This window comes from Nicotiana sylvestris, chromosome 12 (assembly GCF_000393655.2).
Source record: "Nicotiana sylvestris chromosome 12, ASM39365v2, whole genome shotgun sequence".
Taxonomy (NCBI): Eukaryota; Viridiplantae; Streptophyta; class Magnoliopsida; order Solanales; family Solanaceae; genus Nicotiana; species Nicotiana sylvestris.
The window spans coordinates 140,909,032-140,926,145 of NC_091068.1; the positions used below are offsets into that span (position 1 = coordinate 140,909,032).

The window sequence follows — 17,114 nt, forward strand, 5'->3', positions numbered from 1 at the left end:
CACCCTGAGTGCCGGTGAAAAGTTCTTTGGGGTAGGCTTCCGACCTACTCCAGCTGATGTAAATGGGCAGAGATAGAAAAAATGATAGTTGTGTCTTGCCTCAGCCGGTACCGCATCTGTACAGAACATTTTTTAAGCCGAAATACAATGAGGAAGAGGAAGATGAGGCCTTTACAGCCGAAGAAATCGAAGAAATATGTGGGGCCATGAGGAACTGTATGAATCCCACATGGTTCAACCACGGGAAGGCTCAAGCACCGCTGAGGTGCTGTATATGGGACCTAATGCCAAACTGCAGAATTGGAAGGCTACGCCATTCCCGATCAAGCGGGAGTCCCGGTAGACCTGTCCTGCCACTTTTTCTTCATCACGAGTTATTCCAGGGTGTAACTCGGATGTTTTCTTTAGTTTCTTGTCTTTTAATTTCCAATGTTAACCCTGAAATGAAATCAATATTTCATCATTCATCTTTCTTTATTCCTTCTGATTTTTGTTATTTTCTCTTCATTTCTTCTTTCAGTTCTAATAATGCGGCTTTAAATAACATGACATGCTTGCAAACTTTATTCCCAGATCCAAACATGCTGTCTAACTGGGAAATAATGAACCAAGAACCAGACTATGATGAAGAAGAGGCTTTTAGGGAAATAAATCGAGAATTAGAGAAATTTGAGAATAAACCTAAGCCAAACATAAATGATACTGATCTAGTAAATTTGGGTAATTCAGAAGAGGTCCAATAGACCATGATAAGCATTCACGCAAATGAAAGAACTAGGATTGCTTTGGTCCAACTTTTGTTTGAGTTCAAAGATGTGTTTGCTTGGTCATATGACGACATGCCAGGACTCAGTGATGATTTGGTGGTTCATAATTTGCCAACTTACCCTGATTATCCCCCTGTTCAGCAAAAGCAGAGAAAGTTTAAAACTGATATCAGTGACAAGATTAAAGAAGAGGTCACAAAACAGTTGAAAGCGGGGGTGATTCGAGTGGTTTGATACACAACTTGGTTAAAGAATGTAGTTCCAGTGCCAAATAAAGACGGGAAAACCCAAGTGTGTGTGGACTACAGGGATCTGAACAAAGCAAGTCCTAAGGTCAATTTACCTTTGCCAAATATCCACATCCTCGTTGACAACTGTGCCAAACATGAGATACAGTCTTTTGTGGATTGTTACACTGGGTATCATCAAGTCCTAATGGCTGAGGAAGATGCAGAGAAGACAGTGTTTACAACACCTTGGGGAACCTATTGCTACAGGGTCATGCCTTTTGGTCTGAAGAATGTCGAGGCAACCTATATGAAAGCCATGACCACCATTTTCCATTATATGATGCACCAAGAGATAGAGGTGTATGTGGACGACATGATCATCAAGTCCAAGACTCAAGATGACCATGTGCGGGATTTGAGAAAATTCTTTGAGCGACTGCGTAAATATGATCTGAAGCTGAATCCAGCCAAATGTGCATTCAGGGTTCCATCTGGTAAACTTTTGGGATTCATAGTCAGTCGGAGGGGCATCGAGTTAGATCCAACCAAGATAAAGTCCATTCGAGATTTCCCTCCTCCAAGAACCAAGAAAGATGTTATGCGTTTGCTCGGAAGATTGCACTACATCAGCCAATTCATTGCCTAGTTGACATCCACATGTGAACCCATTTTCAAGCTATTAAGAAAGACGCAGAAATTAAATGAACAGGCGAGTGCGAAGAAGCTTTTAACAAAATCAAAGTATACTTGTCAGACCCACCAGTATTGGTCCCATCTGAACCACGGAGGCCTCTTTTCTTATATCTGACAGTCTTGGAGAATTCTTTTGGATGTGTCCTCGGACAACATGACGTTACCGGGAGTAAGGAACAGGAAAAATACTATTTGAGCAAAAAGTTCACAAGCTACGAGGCCAAATATACCTTGTTGGAAAGAACTTGCTGCGCTTTAACTTGGGTTGCTCAGAAGCTGAGGCATTACCTACTGGCCTACATCACCTACCTCATTACCAGGTTGGACCCTTTAAAGTATATATTCCAGAAACCAATGCCCACTGGGAGGTTTGCAAAGTGGCAGATCTTGCTCACCGAATTTGACGTAGTCTACGTCACTCGCACGGCAATGAAAGCCCAGGCATTAGCAGATCACTTGGATGAAAACCCAGTTGATGATGAATACCAACCTTTGAACACCTACTTCCCTAATGAAGAGGTAAATTCAGTTGAGGCAATATCCGAGGACGCCAATGCTTGGAAAATGTTCTTTGATGGAGAGGTAAACGCAAAAGGTGTTGGAATTGGGGCCATCTTGATCTCACCCAATGGTCAACATTATCCGGCCACATCTAGGCTTCGGTTCTTCTGCACAAACAACACTGCCGAGTATGAAGCTTGCATTATGGGTATGAACATGGCAATCCACCAAGATGTCGAAGAGCTAGTGATCATGGGAGATTCAGATTTTATTATCCGACAAGCTCAAGGAGAATGGGAAACCCAATATGTCAAGCTTATTCCTTATAAGCAACATGTGGAAGAACTTGGCAAGTGATTCAAGTCGTAGAGTTCAGGTACATCCCTCGTTGCCACAATGAACTAGCTGATGCACTTGCTACTTTGGCATCAATGCTGCCATACCCAGGCAATGCCCACATTGATCCCTTGGAAATCCAAATTAGGGAAAGGCACAGCTACTTTAATACTGTTGAGGCAGAACCAAATGTTCAGCCATGGTATCATGACATCAAAAGATTTTTGAAAACCAAAGAATACCCCGAGCAAGCCAGTGGAGACCAAAAGAGAACCATTAGATGGCACGTGAGTGGTTTATTCTTGAGCGGTGATGTCTTGTACAAAAGGACTCCGGATCTCAACTTGTTAAGATGTATTGATGTCGAAGAGGCTGGAAGAATCATATATGAAGTGCACGCAGGAGTGTGCGGACCCTACATGAACGAGTATGTTTTGGCAAAGAAAATCCTCCGAGCAGGGTACTACTGGATGACCATGGAAAGAGACTGCTTCAGTTTTGTTCGGAAGTGTCATCAGTGTCAAGTGCACGGTGATTTGATTCATACACCTCCTATGGAATTGCATCCTATGTCAGCGCCCTGGCCATTCGTTGCATGGGGCATAGACGTTATTGGGCCAATCGAGCCAAAAGCCTTGAACGGGCACAAATTCATACTGGTCGCCATCGACTATTTTACTAAATAGGTTGAAGCAATCACTCTCAAATCCGTCACCAAGAAAGTTATGGTAGATTTTGTGCACTCCAATCTTATCTGCCATTTTGGTATCCCTGCAACTATTATCACGGACAAAGATACAAACTTGAATAGTCATTTGATGGGAGAGTTATGCGAACAATTTAAGATAAAGCATCGGAATTCTACTCCCTATCGCCCTAAAGCCAATGGTGCCGTTGAAGCAGCAAAAACAAAAACATCAAAAAGATTTTGAGAAAGATGATCCTAAGTTCTAGGTAGTGGCATGAAAAGCTACCCTTTGCATTGTTGAACTATCGCACTACTGTGCGCTCATCAATCGGAGCAACTCTGTATCTTTTAGTTTATGGTACTGAAGTCGTAATACCCGCAGAAGTCGATATCCCTTCTCTCCGGATCATTGTTGAAGCTGAAATCAAAGACAGTGAGTGGGTCAAAACCCATTTGGAACAGTTGACCCTGATTGACGAAAAGCGGATGGCCGTAGTTTGCCACGGGCAGTTGTATCAACAAAGAATGGCCCGTGCCTACAACAAGAAAGTGCGGCCTAGAAATTTTGAAGTGGGGTAACTCATTCTGAGGCATATTCTCCCCCATCATCAAGAGGCAAAAGGGAAATTTTCTCCAAATTGGAAAGGCCCATACATCATCAGAAAGAAATTGTCAAGAAGAGTAGTGTACTTGGGAGACATTGAAGGAAATGATCCCAAAGCAGCTGTAAATGCAGATGCAATCAAGAGGTACTATGTCTAATCTTTCTGCAATGACAACATTGTCTGATTGGGATGACGAAGGCTTTCATTCTCGCTATCCCAAACACTTATTGGCTAACCCTTTTGAGCTGGTTACTTTTCTTTCATTCCCCTCTTTGGAACCCAAGGATTCTTGTAAAAAAACAAACAAAAATGTTTTCCCTGAACTATGTTCGACTTGATTCCGAAACGATACGTAGGCAGCCTCTCTCTGGGGTTCAGTCACACCGAAACAAAAATTCAATTTCCCCCCAAAAGTGAAATTGGGGCATATGTTATAATGATTTAGTGATGATACCGCCCGAACGGTTCCAAAGTTATAATTCGATCCAAGTTCTTTTTACCCAAACCTGATTCATGTCCTTCCGATCAATCGGCAAAAGGTTTTTCAAAATAGGAGAACGCGGTCTTTTGGATCAGGTGCAATCAAGATGAGAGAAATAAAATGAGAGAGTCTTATTGGTGAAAACCCACGAGCACCATAAGTTGACGGTGAGCAGAGAAATTGAAAATGAGAGAGTCTAGTTATTTAAAACTCGTAAAAGAGCACTATAAGGCGATGGTGAGAAGAGAAATGAGAGAGGTCGATTGGTAAAAACCCGAAAAAGGCATCGTTGATCGAAAAGAAAGAAACCCTCACCACCACTGGTACTGAAAGGGTCCTGGCAAGGTTCCTCGTTTACTAAACATGGGTCGCAATAGGTATGTGAGAAGTCGGATTAGTTGTGTGGATCGGGTATCCAGTCCAAGAAGCATGTCATGTCTATTTGAAGTCTGCATGTATCGCAGATAAGTCCGTTTCTTCTTCCTCGAAAGGGACACTTCTCCTTAAATTCATTTTCTTGTCCTTTGTTTACTTTTCCTTGAATCCCTTTCGGTCTAACTTTGTTCCGAAGCTAATGCAAAGAAAAGGTGGCAAGATTGGTTTTACAAGGTTCTGCTTAATAAAAGCAAAGTCCAAATAAAAGTACCCAGCCTCAGCGGGTGCATCAAGTTGATCCTGACTGGCCATGATAACTGATGTTTTGAAATCAGAGTTTATTGAAAATGAAAAGCAATTCCAAGTCAAAGTCCCTAGAGGCAGAATAAAATGAAAGGGCCAAAGCTTATAAGCCATTATGAGAAATTTTGAAAAGTTGAGCTCCTCAGTTTTAGGATAGAGATCAATCTTCAGAAAAGCCAGCAAGCAGCAGAGGTTCCAACCAAAAGAGTTGAGCCAAGATCAAGTGATCAAAAATGATGAAGGCCACAAAACCAACCACAGTTTCAAACTAACAATTGTTCTATGTTTGAAAAGTTGAAACAGGTGTAACCCAAAGCAACCATGCGAGAAGCAGGTGCCACCGAAAGGGAAAAGATGCGCAAGAGCTAGAAATAGCTTGCCGCAACAACCACTCCAAATAAGGGAAGTTCACTCCAAGTTTCTTTCCCGTATTTTATTGAAAAATGGAAATTGAAAAAAAGAAAGAGAAGTAAAAAAAAATTGTTAGCTTGGGACTCCCAACCTCAATCTTTTAAGCCCTTTTTACCAACATTAGGGCTTCAATCCCTAAGTTGAGATTTTTTAGACATAGGGCCTCCATTCTCTAGTCGCCTTTTACCAACATTAGGGCTCCAGTCCCTGAGTTACATTTTTAGACATAGGGCCTCCATTACCTAGTCGCCTTTTTTGCCAACATTAGGGCTCCAATACTTGAATAGAGATTTTTAGACATAGGGCCTCCATTCCCTAGTCGCCTTTTTTACCAACATTAGGGCTCCAATCCCTGAGTTGAAATTTTTAGACATAGGGCCTCCATTCCCTAGTCTCCTTTTACCAACATTAGGGCTCCAACCCCTTAGTTGAGTTTTTAGACATAGGGCCTCCATTCCCTAGTCGCCTTTTACCAACATTAGGGTTCCAACCACTGAGTTGAGTTTTTAGACATAGGGCCTCCTTTCCCTAGTCGCTTTTTACCAACATTAGGGCTCCAATCCCTAAGTTGAATATTTAGACATGGGCCCTCCATTCCCTAGTGGTCTTTTACCAACATTAGGGCTCCAATCCCTAAGTTGAGATTTTTTTAGACATAGGGCCTCCATTCCCTAGTCGCCTTTTAACAACATTAGTGCTCCAACCCTTGAGTTGAGTTTTTAGACATAGGCCCTCCATTCCCTAGTCGCCTTTTACCAACATTAGGGCTCCAACCTCTGAGTTGAGTTTTTAGACATAGGGCCTCCATTCCCTAGTCGCCTTTTACAAACATTAGGGCTCCAACCCCTGAGTTGAGTTTTTATACATAGAGCTTCCATTCCCTACTCGCATTTTACCAACATTAGGGCTCTAATACCTGAGTTGAATTTTTTTTAGACATAGGGCCTCCATTCCCTAGTCGCCTTTTTCCAATATTAGGGCTCCAATCCCTGAGTTGAGATTTTTTTAGACATAGGGCCTTCATTCCCTAGTCGCCTTTTACCAACATTAGGGCTCCAATCCCTGAGTTGAGATTTTTTAGACATAATGCCTCCATTCCCTAGTCGCCTTTTACCAATATTAGGGCTCCAATCCCTGAGTTGAGTTTTTTTTTAGACATAGGGCCTCCATTCCCTAGTTGCCTTTTACCAACATTAGGGCTCCAATCGCTGAGTTGAGATTTTTTTAGACATAGGGCCTCCATTCCCTAGTCTCCTTTTACCAACATTAGGGCTCCAATCCCTGAGTTGAGTTTTTAGACATAGGGCCTCCATTCCCTAGTCGCCTTTTACCAACATTAGTGCTCGAATCCATGAGTTGAGTTTGTTTTAGACTTAGGGCCTCTATTCCCTAGTCGCTTTTTACCAACATTAGGGCTCCAATCCCTGAGTTGAGATTTTAGGCATAGGGCCTCTATTCCCTAGTCGCCTTTTGCCAACATTAGGGCTCCAATTCCTGAGTTGAGTTTGTAGATATAAGGCTCCATTCCTTAATCTTTCCTCTTAAACACACAATCCTTATTTTATTGCTTTCAATAGAGAAATAATGTAGGTTTTAGTTGCAAATAACTCATGAAATTTTCCCAGTGAAAACTAGGGCAGAAAAATTTTGTTCATTTGTTTGTTTTGTGTGTCTGGGCAGGTTTTACCTCAAGGCACAGGATTCAAGATGACCAAAAGAATTAGTCTCAATCCAGAACAAAGAAAATAAGGAAAAGAACAAAAGAAGTGGATTCAAAAGGTTAAAGCGGAGAAAGATGCGAACTGCCCAAGATATGATTTAAGTCACAAGCTTCGCATGTCCCGCCTTGACCCAAAGCTGAGGAAAGAACTAGCACCTACAGCTGACGAGCATCAAGATTCAGATCGGAGTCCATAGCAAGAACCAGCTAAGACTCAAGATCAAGCCTCAAGAGATTTATAGATAGGAATCTTGTAACTCGTAGTTGATAGATTTAGCTAGCTTAGCTTTTTACTTTTAATTTTGGTGTAATAAGGAGCTCAGCAAGCAGAAACAGCAGCAACACCAGTGAAATCACAGCTTTCTCGGTAGTCCAAGCTACCAAAACTTTCAGAACTACACTGACCTAATTCCTTTATAGCCAAGGATATGTAGGCAACCTTTGAAGCAAGGTTCGGTCAGACTCTTTTTAAAAAATGCTTCTCATGGAGTTTTAAACGGGCAAAAATCCCTCATAATTGCTTATTTTATCTTTGCCCGAAAACCCTTCGTGTCTCCGAACAAAGAGGGGCAGCTGTGAGCACGTGATTTTTGCCCCACATGGGTTACTCATACAGAATTCCAATAATTAGGTTTCTTCTTTTAATTATTTGTTATTTTAGGGATTTTTGTAGGATTTTTATTTAATTATTTGTATTTTTGTGCATGTTTAAGTTTTATTTAAATTATGAAAAATACCAAAATATCATGCATTGCATTTAGGATTTATTTTTGTAATTTTTAGGATTAATTAATTAATTAATTATTTTCTTTATTAAAAATAAAAATCACAAAATTGGCCAATTTCTACATTTTTTTCCTTTTTATTGATTTTTATCTTTTAATTTAGGATTAAAGTAGCTTTTATAGTTTTGTAATTAATTAATTAGTTTAATTTTTCATATTAGGTAATTTAGGATTTTTAATTAAAAAAAAGAAGAAAGAAAGAAAAGAATTTGAAAATAAAAGAAAAAAGAAGAGGGTAATTTCCGGAATTGGGTCCCAAAAGAGCCCAAATTTTATCCCAAACCCGTCGAAATAACCAGGCCCAAAATTGGTTCACCCGGTCTATTTCATGTGACCCCAAACGACCTCGTTTTATCCCAAATTGATCCCAGTCGTTGGATCTTATCAATCCAACGGCCCGGAACAGATCTGTCCTTTACCATATAACTGTCTTAATGCGACCCCCCCCCCTCAATTCAACCCTCAGTCAGTCTCTCCTCTCTCTCAAAAGATCAAACCCTAGCTGCCCATATACTCCATCGTCTCTCCACCGCAAACCACTCACTGGAAATCGCTTCACGGCGGTTCCAGTGGTCCAATCACCCTAAAAATAACACCACAGATTCCCCTCCATCTCCTCCTTCCAAATCTCTACTCCTCTTTCCTCGATCCCCGCCGAGTTCTTCGAATCTTGAATCGAAAAAGTCGGCTGAAACCCTAAGTCGCCCAAAGAGCCCCAAATTCACACCATGGGATCCTCATCCCCTCCTCATTCTAAATACCCAATCAATTTTCTTCAAATCCCCACTGAATAGCTCAAATCTCATATCTAAGATTCAAACCAAAAAAAACCTAATCTTCTCAAATCAACCCCAAAGCTTCGATGCTTCTTCTTCCTTTGAGTTTAGGCTTTCAGAAGTCTTTTCCCTCAAGGAGATCCAGTCAAAACCATGCAGAGCTGGATCCCTTGGAGGAAAAGACCTTTTTTGGTCAAGGCGAGCACGGGCTTCATAAGCTTCTTTCGTTTTTTCCAGTCCCAACGGTAAGTTTCTGTCACTTGTTTTTCCCATTCTTCTTTTCTTCTTTCTTTCTCCCTCTTTATTTTTCAAAAGACGAGTTAGTGTTCTTCGTAATTTGATTTTCAGTTCTGTAAATTTGATTGTTTAGTTAGTAATTTTTTTTTGTTCTAGAATGCATTAGTTACTCCAGTTTGTTTTGTTCAAGTTTCATTAGGTTTTGCTGATTTAGTATTAATTCCAGATTAATCTAGCTTATTAGAATAATTAGCACTTTCAGTTATTTTAGTGTGAATGCATCATTTTAATTAGCCTTTAAGTCTGGTTTGATTTCATGAGCTTATTATGATTTGGTTTCATATGTCAATTGAAGCATGTTGAATATGGTATCTTTAATTTTGATTGCATTAGATTAATTAGGGTTAATGTGAGAGACATAGACAACCTAATTGCTCTTTTCTTCTTTATGTTTCTGTGAGATATTTAATTGATGAAAACATGTTCGAATCTCATGAGCTAGAGTAATTAGGTTTCCATTTTCTTTCATTTTAGGCTCAAGTCCTTAATTAGGTGTAGATAATTTATTCACTCTGTTTCTGTCATCAGTTTAGTTTGAAATTAGTGTACTTTAGGGTTAATTAGATAAGCAACCTTTATTGATCAATAGGTTAGTTTTAAGTCAGAACTAAATCAACAGGTGTGCTTCGGCATGATAATTTGGTTTCTTAAAGGCTTTCTAGTTTTATTTGGCTTGATTTGGAAATCAATAGAACTTTAAGGGGGCCTTATTTAAATTGGAAAGTCTACGTAACACCTGGAATAATTGATAACCTAAGTGGTAAAAAGGGATTTTTACTTAGGCTAAAATCAGAAAGTTCTAGAACTTAGGATAGTTGTCCCTATCCTTAGCCAATGCAGATAATGGATAAGAGACAAAGGACAAACAACTGTTAAAAGATGTTGTACTATTCTAAAATTTAAAAAAAAAATAGGTCAGAATATTTCTTTTGTGATGGTTTTTGTATACTCTATAAGAGGGAAACATTCCCTCACTCAGACGAAGATTTCAGGCACTAATTTACTGCACAAAAATCACTCTCTCTTCTGTTGAAAAAGACTAGGTTTCAAATTTTGAGAAAATCTTTCCTCCTAGGTTCTCTTAAAAAAGCTGAAAAGATGATTTGAAGTAGAAGGTTTCTTTACTGGTTTTTCTTGGCTCTAAGGCTGAACTTTGGTGTGATTTGGTTGTTGTTTGTTGCTTGTTGTGGCTCACCATATTCTGGAAAAGTTCAACTGTTTAGTGACCTTTATCTGGTCTTTCTTTGAATCATCTATAGGTATATAACCATGTTTTAGCTATGAGAATGACTCCACTTGTGCAATCTGAAGTTATTCATGACTATGTGTGTAGGGTTGTATGTTTCAATAATAGAAATCAATGTGTTGTTGTTCTTCATTAGCTTTTCATGTGTCTTTCTATGCATTTCAGTATGTAGGAAAATGTTTTAAAAGAAACAGCATAAATAAGCTTTGCCTTATAACAACATTTAGTTGGTATTGTTTATAATGTTTTCTTTTTCCCCTTCATCTGATTCCCTCTACTCAACCTACTGTTTTCATTTTTCTTTTTTTTTCCTTTGGTTGTTTGGTCATGAGTTGTAGTCTGTTGGTTCAGCCATCAGTTGGCTGGATCAATTGGCTTTGAAAGCTTTAAAGTGGGATCTACATGTCAAGAAAGAAGATGAGGCTGCTATGGACAAGTCATGTTCAAAAGGAGCAAGGGTCTTCTATTAATATACAAATCTGTAATAGCTTAGTTTATCATTTTGCATACTTGTTTCAAGAAAACAATAGCATAAGTTTAAACAGCAAAGTAGAGCTCTTTATTAATGTAAAGTTGTTATTTAATTCTAAGGGTTATGTAATTTTAGGATTGTCTAAACGTTGAATCAAACTTACATTTCACAAGCTAGGCTGCAATTAATGTGCCTGAGCGTGTGTGCTTGGTAAGTTTAAATTATGATTCTGTAATTAAGATGTTTCTGGCTGCAGTTTTAGAGATTCAAGTGTTTGGTTTGGACTTGGTCAAGCGTGAGCCAAAACAGCCTGTTGAAAGTCACATGTGGGTTGGCCTTTGCTTGAGTTCATTCTTTGCCTTTAGGGCCTAATTTCGGGCCAAAATGACTTTTGAGCTCATTTTTTGTTTCTTCAAGATTGATGAATGCTGCTTTATGTAAAGATGGGTGGATCTGGCCCCATTAATTAGTGCCTCTAATTTCTTATTGCATGATTTTCATAAATAAGTAGTTACACATTTGGAATTTAGCCATAAATAGCTTATGTTCACAATCAGTTGTATCCTGATTAGCTCTCAATTTTGTGATTAAAGTTCTAAATTTGGAATATAAGTTCTCTTGTAATTATGTGTACCATGGTTTTTTTTATGCAAAGAGATAGGTAGGCCAGTTGGTGCCAATGCACAACTGGGCTTGCCTTCCAAGCCCAACGTGGGCTGTTTGTCTCAGAATCTGCAATGGTGTATTTAGGCTACCGATTTTTGGGTCATTCATGAGCCTCATCTTTCAGCTCTCAAAGCTGGTTCATTAGCTGGCCGTTTCTGGCCCACTTCGCTTCACCCAAAAACATCTTAGCAACCTTTCTCCTTAATTAGTTAGCCTTTGTTGAATTAAGTCCTAAATAAGAGTATTCTAGGTGACCTTGAATAATTAAGCTCTCTTGTAAAATGAATTCATTTGAGGTATGCCATGTTAAATAAAACTTTTAAGCTCATGGCCCTCATGTTAGTTTCATAATTTAGACCCAACGAATATCAAATACTCGTAGTTTGCTTTAGGCTCGATTTAGGTTAGCATTGCGATTATATATACGTTCGCGTAACATAATTGCAAATTTAATTCTAAAAATGACTCGAGGGATGCGTTCGTGCAACTTCAACCAAACTCTTCTTAAATAAATAAACAAAGCATTATTAATTGTGGACACGTTCGCGTGACATGATTTTTGACGCGCCAAAGGAAAAGGGTATACGTACGCATAACTCAATTCTTTAATTGCGAATAATCAAGTGGTTTAAAAGCGGTAAAAAAATAATTGCACATAGGTCTTAAAAATGAGTAGTTAAATAATTAAGCCAAGTATAAATTGCTAAGTGACCGTGCTAGAACCACAGAACTCGGGATAATACCTTCTCCCGGGTTAACAGAATTCCGTATCTAGAATTTCTGGTTCGCAGACTTCAAAAGGAAAGTCGAAATTTCCTCGATTTGGGATTTAAAATAAACCGGTGACTTGGGACATCAATTAAAATATTCCAAGTGGCGACTCTAAGAATTAAAATAATTCCATTTCGAATAATGTCACTTAAATTGAAAAAAAAACTCCCTTATATACCTTCGGGGTGTGTAAAAAGGAGGTGTGACACAAACAATATAGATTATATTTTTACATTAATTAAGTATATAAGAGATAGCTTCCTAGTACAGTAAGAACAAATCTCATTACTTAAATTAACTTTTGAGGTTTAACAAATTATACTTCTTAAAATTACTTTTGAATATGAAATATTTTAGTTTGATATCACCTTCAAATTGTGTGGATAAATGAAAACAATTTTATTTTTATTTTTAAATTGCTTTAAAATATTACAGGTAAATATAAAAGTGTTGTAATTATCTATCTATACTTCTTTTTGTTGTTCTATTATTTAAAAATTAATTTTACTTTCTCCATCGAAACTTCTATTTGACTAAAACAAAACTAATAATTTTACCAAATGAGAAAAAAGTTTAAAATGAGCACTGCATGTAGAACTTCATGTAAAAATTGTCTAATCAATACTAGCATAGTGCATTAAAGGAGAGTTGTGGATAGAAAAATGTAGGGTCATGTGTCATCACATGTTTTAGAAATAAATTCTGTGTTATGGGCTTTAAAAATCTCATTCAGCATCACCTCAATTTGCGTGCACAATTCGGGCGTGTAGCCGAAAAACCAATATGTAAAAATTTGTGAAAAATGATGAATTTTGACTTTAAAATAGATTTAAGTTGACTTCGGTCAATATTTTGGGTAAACAGACCCGGACCCATAATTTGACAGTCACGGAGGGTCTGTAGGAAAATATGGGACTTGGGCGTATGCCCGGAATCGAATTCCGGAGTCCCAAGCCCGAGAAATGAACTTTTGAAAGAAATTATTTTGCTGAATTAATTATGATGTAAAGAAAAGAATTTATGTTTGAAACCATTGGTATCGGGCCCATATTTTAGTTCCGGAGCCCGGAACAGGTCTTATATATGATTTGAGTCGAGCCTGTGAAAATTGATAAGAAACGGACTTGAAATGACGTGAATCGGACCGTATTTGAGAAAAAATGGAAAATTTGAAGTTCTCAAGAAATTTCATGATTTTAAAGTTATTTTGGTGATTTGAATGCACGAGTAACACCGTATGATGTTTTTAGGTTGGTATGCATGTTTGGTTTGGAGCCCCGAGGGCTCGGTGAGTTTTGGATAGGCCACAGAGTAGAATTGAACTTGGGAAAATTGCAGGTTTTCAGCTTGTATGGTCAGGTCTGGCTTGCAAATGCGACAAATCCTAGCAAATGCGAAGAATGGACCTCGACAGCCTTATTCGCAAATGTGATTTCATATTTGCGAATGGTCTCTCACAAATGCGAAGATGACCGGAAAGCTGACTGGGTCGCAAATGCGAAAGTCCCAGTTTCTAAAGGGTTCGCAATTGCACCATTTTTCATATCTTCTCAAAACATAAACTCCCTAGGGCGATTTTTCAAAGGCAACTTCTTCTCCAAATCGATTGTAAGTGATTTATAACTAGTTTTCTTCAATCTTTAACATCTTTTCACAAGATTTCAACTCAAAATTAATGATTTTCATGGGGAAATTGGGTGTTGTGGGTAGAACCTAGTTTTTTCAAAAATTGGGGATTTGGACCTCGATTTGAGGTCCGATTTCAAAACAAATTATGTATTTGGGTTCGTGGGGGAATGGTTAATGGGGTTTTGGTTCGAACCTCGGTTTTTGACCATGTGGGCCCGGGGGCGATTTTTGACTTTTTGGGTAAAACTCTGGAAAACTTATTTTCATGCATTAACATTGATTCATTTAGCGTTTATTGATGTAATTAAGTAACTTGTGGCTAGATACGAGCGAATTTGTGGTGGAATCAAGAGGTAATGGATAATTGAGACTTGAATTGTATTCGTGGCATCGAGGTAAGTGTTTGGTCTAACCTTAGCTTGAGGAATTAGGAGTCGTGTCTTATTTTCTACGTATTAAATTGTGGAGTACGACGTATAGGCATGGTGACGAGTATCTATATGTCGGTGTCAAGTATGCCCGTGAGTCTTGCGTTGTAATTGTTATGACTCCGTTGTGGTTTATTGCGCTTCATATGTTATTATCATTGTTGTTCCCTTATGGGGATGTTATTATCATTATTGTTCCCTTGTCGGGATATTAGTTCCCTTGCCAGGATGTTATTGTAATATTATTGTTCCCTTGCCGGGATTTTTATTTGATATTATTGATCCCTTGCCGAGACCTTTTTATTGATTGGTGTTGACAGAAGAAATGGGAGCGGGTTGCACGCCTGCAACGGTAATATGTGAAATGGGAGCGTGTTGCATGCCTACAACGGTAATATGTAAAATGGGAGCGGGTTGCACGCTTGCAATGGTAATATATGAAATGGGAGTGGGTTGCACACCTACAATGGTAATATGTGAAATGGGAGCAAGTTGCATGCCTACAACGGTAATATATGAAACGGGAGCTGGTTGCATGCCTGCAACGGTAATATGTGAAATGGGAGCGGGTTGCACGCCTGCAACAGTAATATAAGAAATGAGAGCGGGTTGCACGCCTGCAACGGTATTACATGTGTACCTGTTCTTCTATTTCCTTATGTTTTTGTTGGTAATTGATTTATGGCATTCCTTATGTTTCTCTATTGTTGTTCTATTGCTACCTGTTACTCCCCGCAGCATGTTTCGCCAGCCCAATTTTAATCGTGATTATTGTCTTCTATTTCCGCTGTATATGATTTAACTGCACAGGTTTATTTGGTAGTCTGGTCCTTGCCTCGTCACTACTTCGCCGAGGTTAGGCTAGGCACTTACCAGCACATGGGGTCTTTTGTGCTGATACTACACTCTGCACTATGTGCAGATACTGATATCGGAGCGCTTGGACCGCAGTGAGAGTGCTGCCTTCAGTCCACACAGGCGACTCGAGGTAGTCCTACAGTCGTCTGCAAGCCTTGGTGTCACCTCCTATCTTTCCTTTATCCTGTTTCCTTTACTTATTTCAGAAACAATGTATCTTTTATCTTTCAAACTTTGTATGTAGTATTCTTAGACCGTTTGTCAATTTGTGACACCAAATTTTGGGTAGAGTTGTATGTAGACTTCCGCAGTTGTATTAAGATAAATTATCAGATTTTGTCTTCCGCCTAATTATTTCCGCTATTTGTATGATATCTACTCATTACTGATAACGGTTTAAAACTGGAAAAGGTTAAGTAATTAGAATAATTTGGCTTGCCTAGCTTTCACTAGTAGGCTCCATCACGACTCACGGGGGTGGGAAATCCGGGTCGTGACAAGTTGGTATTAGAGCTCTAGGTTACATGGGTCTCATAGTTCAAAGACAAGCTTAGTAGAGTCTGATGGAACGGTATAGAGACGTTTGTATTTATCCCCAGAGGCTACAGAGTTAGGAAAAACATCACATTTATTCCTTCGTGTCGTTCCGTTTGGTTTCTCAATGCTAATTGAATTTTTGCTTTGTTCTTTCGCAGATGGCGAGAACACGCGCTTCCTCATCCATTGACCCACAGCCCGAGCCCCTAGTAGTAGCTCCCACAAGGGGAAGAGGGCGAGGCCAAGGCCATGCTAGAGGCCGAGGTAGGGGCAGAGCTCAGCCCAGAGCAGCGGTACCAGCGGCGGAGCCTCTGGTTGACTTTGATGATGAGGTTTCGAGCCCGACAGTCCTGGTGGGCCCAGCTCAGGTCCCAGAAGGGATCATTGCTACCCCAGTACTCTAGGATGCTCTGGTCCGTCTAGTGGGTCTTATGGAGAGTGTCACCCGGGCAGGCTTGCTTCCTGTAGCCCCAGCCGTCTCTCAGGCTGGAGGAGGATCCCAAACTCCTGCTACTCGCACTCCGGAGCAGGTGGCTCCCCAATTTCAGACTCCAACAGCTCAGCCAGTTGGATCAGTTCAGCCGGGTGTGGTAGCTCAGACCGGTGATGGAGCGACTATGTTTGCCGATGCTTTTTGGAGATTGGACAGGTTCACCAAGCTCTTCACTACTACTTTCAGCGGTACATCTTCTTAGGATCCCCAGGACTATCTATACAGTTGTCATGAGGTTATTAGGAACATGGGGATAGTGGAGACCAATGGGGTTGATTTTACTACTTTTCGCTTGTCTGGATCCGCCAAGACTTGGTGGAGAGATTATTGTTTGGCTAGACCAGCCGGATCGCCAGCTTTGACTTGGGAGTAGTTTACTCAGCTATTTCTGGAGAAGTTTCTCCCCATCACTCAGAGAGAGATCTATCGGAGGTAGTTTGAGCGTCTCTAGCAGGGTTCTATGACTATTATTCAGTATGAGACCAGATTCATCGACTTGGCTCGTCATGCTCTTATCATACTTCCCACCGAGAGAGAGGGTGAGGAGGTTCATTGAGGGACTTATTTAGCCGATTCAACTTCAGGTGGCCAAGGAGATTGGGAGTGAGATTTCTTACCAGGAGGCGGCAAATGTGGCCAGGAGAGTTGAGATAGTTCTATCACAGAGAGGTGGTCAGGGGTCTGACAAGAGGCCTCGTCATTTAGGCCGATTCATTGGTAAATCATCTGGATGCAGGGATTCGTATGGTAGAGGCCATCCTCCTAGGCCTTTTCAGTCACCACTTTGGGTTTCTCACGGTGCTTCAGGTGGTCGTGGTTCTCATATACAATATTCTGATCAGCAGTCCTACAGTGTACCACCAGCTCCTATCAGTGCACCGCCGCTTTAGAGTTTTCAGGGTCGTCAGCCCCAGCAGCCGATGGCTTGTTTTACTTGTGGCGACATGAGGCACATTGCTAGGTATTGCCCTCGGGCATCGAGCAGCTCTCAGTATCAGGGTTCCCGTGCCATAGTTCAGGCACCAAGTGTTCCACAGCCTGCCCAA

The 17,114-nt window shown here is 40.0% G+C and overlaps 1 protein-coding gene across 1 annotated transcript; it reads left to right on the forward strand.

The window, feature by feature from the left end:
* The first annotated feature begins 1,202 nt into the window (after positions 1–1,202).
* On the forward strand, positions 1,203–3,213 carry LOC138883852 (uncharacterized). Its single transcript, XM_070164569.1, has 3 exons — positions 1,203–1,599; positions 1,707–2,399; positions 2,522–3,213. Exons 1-3 carry the CDS (start codon positions 1,203–1,205, stop codon positions 3,211–3,213), a joined length of 1,782 nt encoding a protein of 593 aa, XP_070020670.1.
* The last annotated feature ends 13,901 nt before the right edge of the window (positions 3,214–17,114 follow it).

Excerpts from the sequence above, each read along its gene's own strand:
- LOC138883852 (XM_070164569.1), top strand. The coding sequence starts at position 1,203 with ATGGCTGAGGAAGATGCAGAGAAGACAGTGTTTACAACACCTTGGGGA. Across the intron at positions 1,600-1,706 it reads AACCAAGAAAGATGTTATGC|GCGAGTGCGAAGAAGCTTTT; the intron begins GTTTGCTCGGAA and ends TTAAATGAACAG. Across the intron at positions 2,400-2,521 it reads GTATGAAGCTTGCATTATGG|CAACATGTGGAAGAACTTGG; the intron begins GTATGAACATGG and ends ATTCCTTATAAG.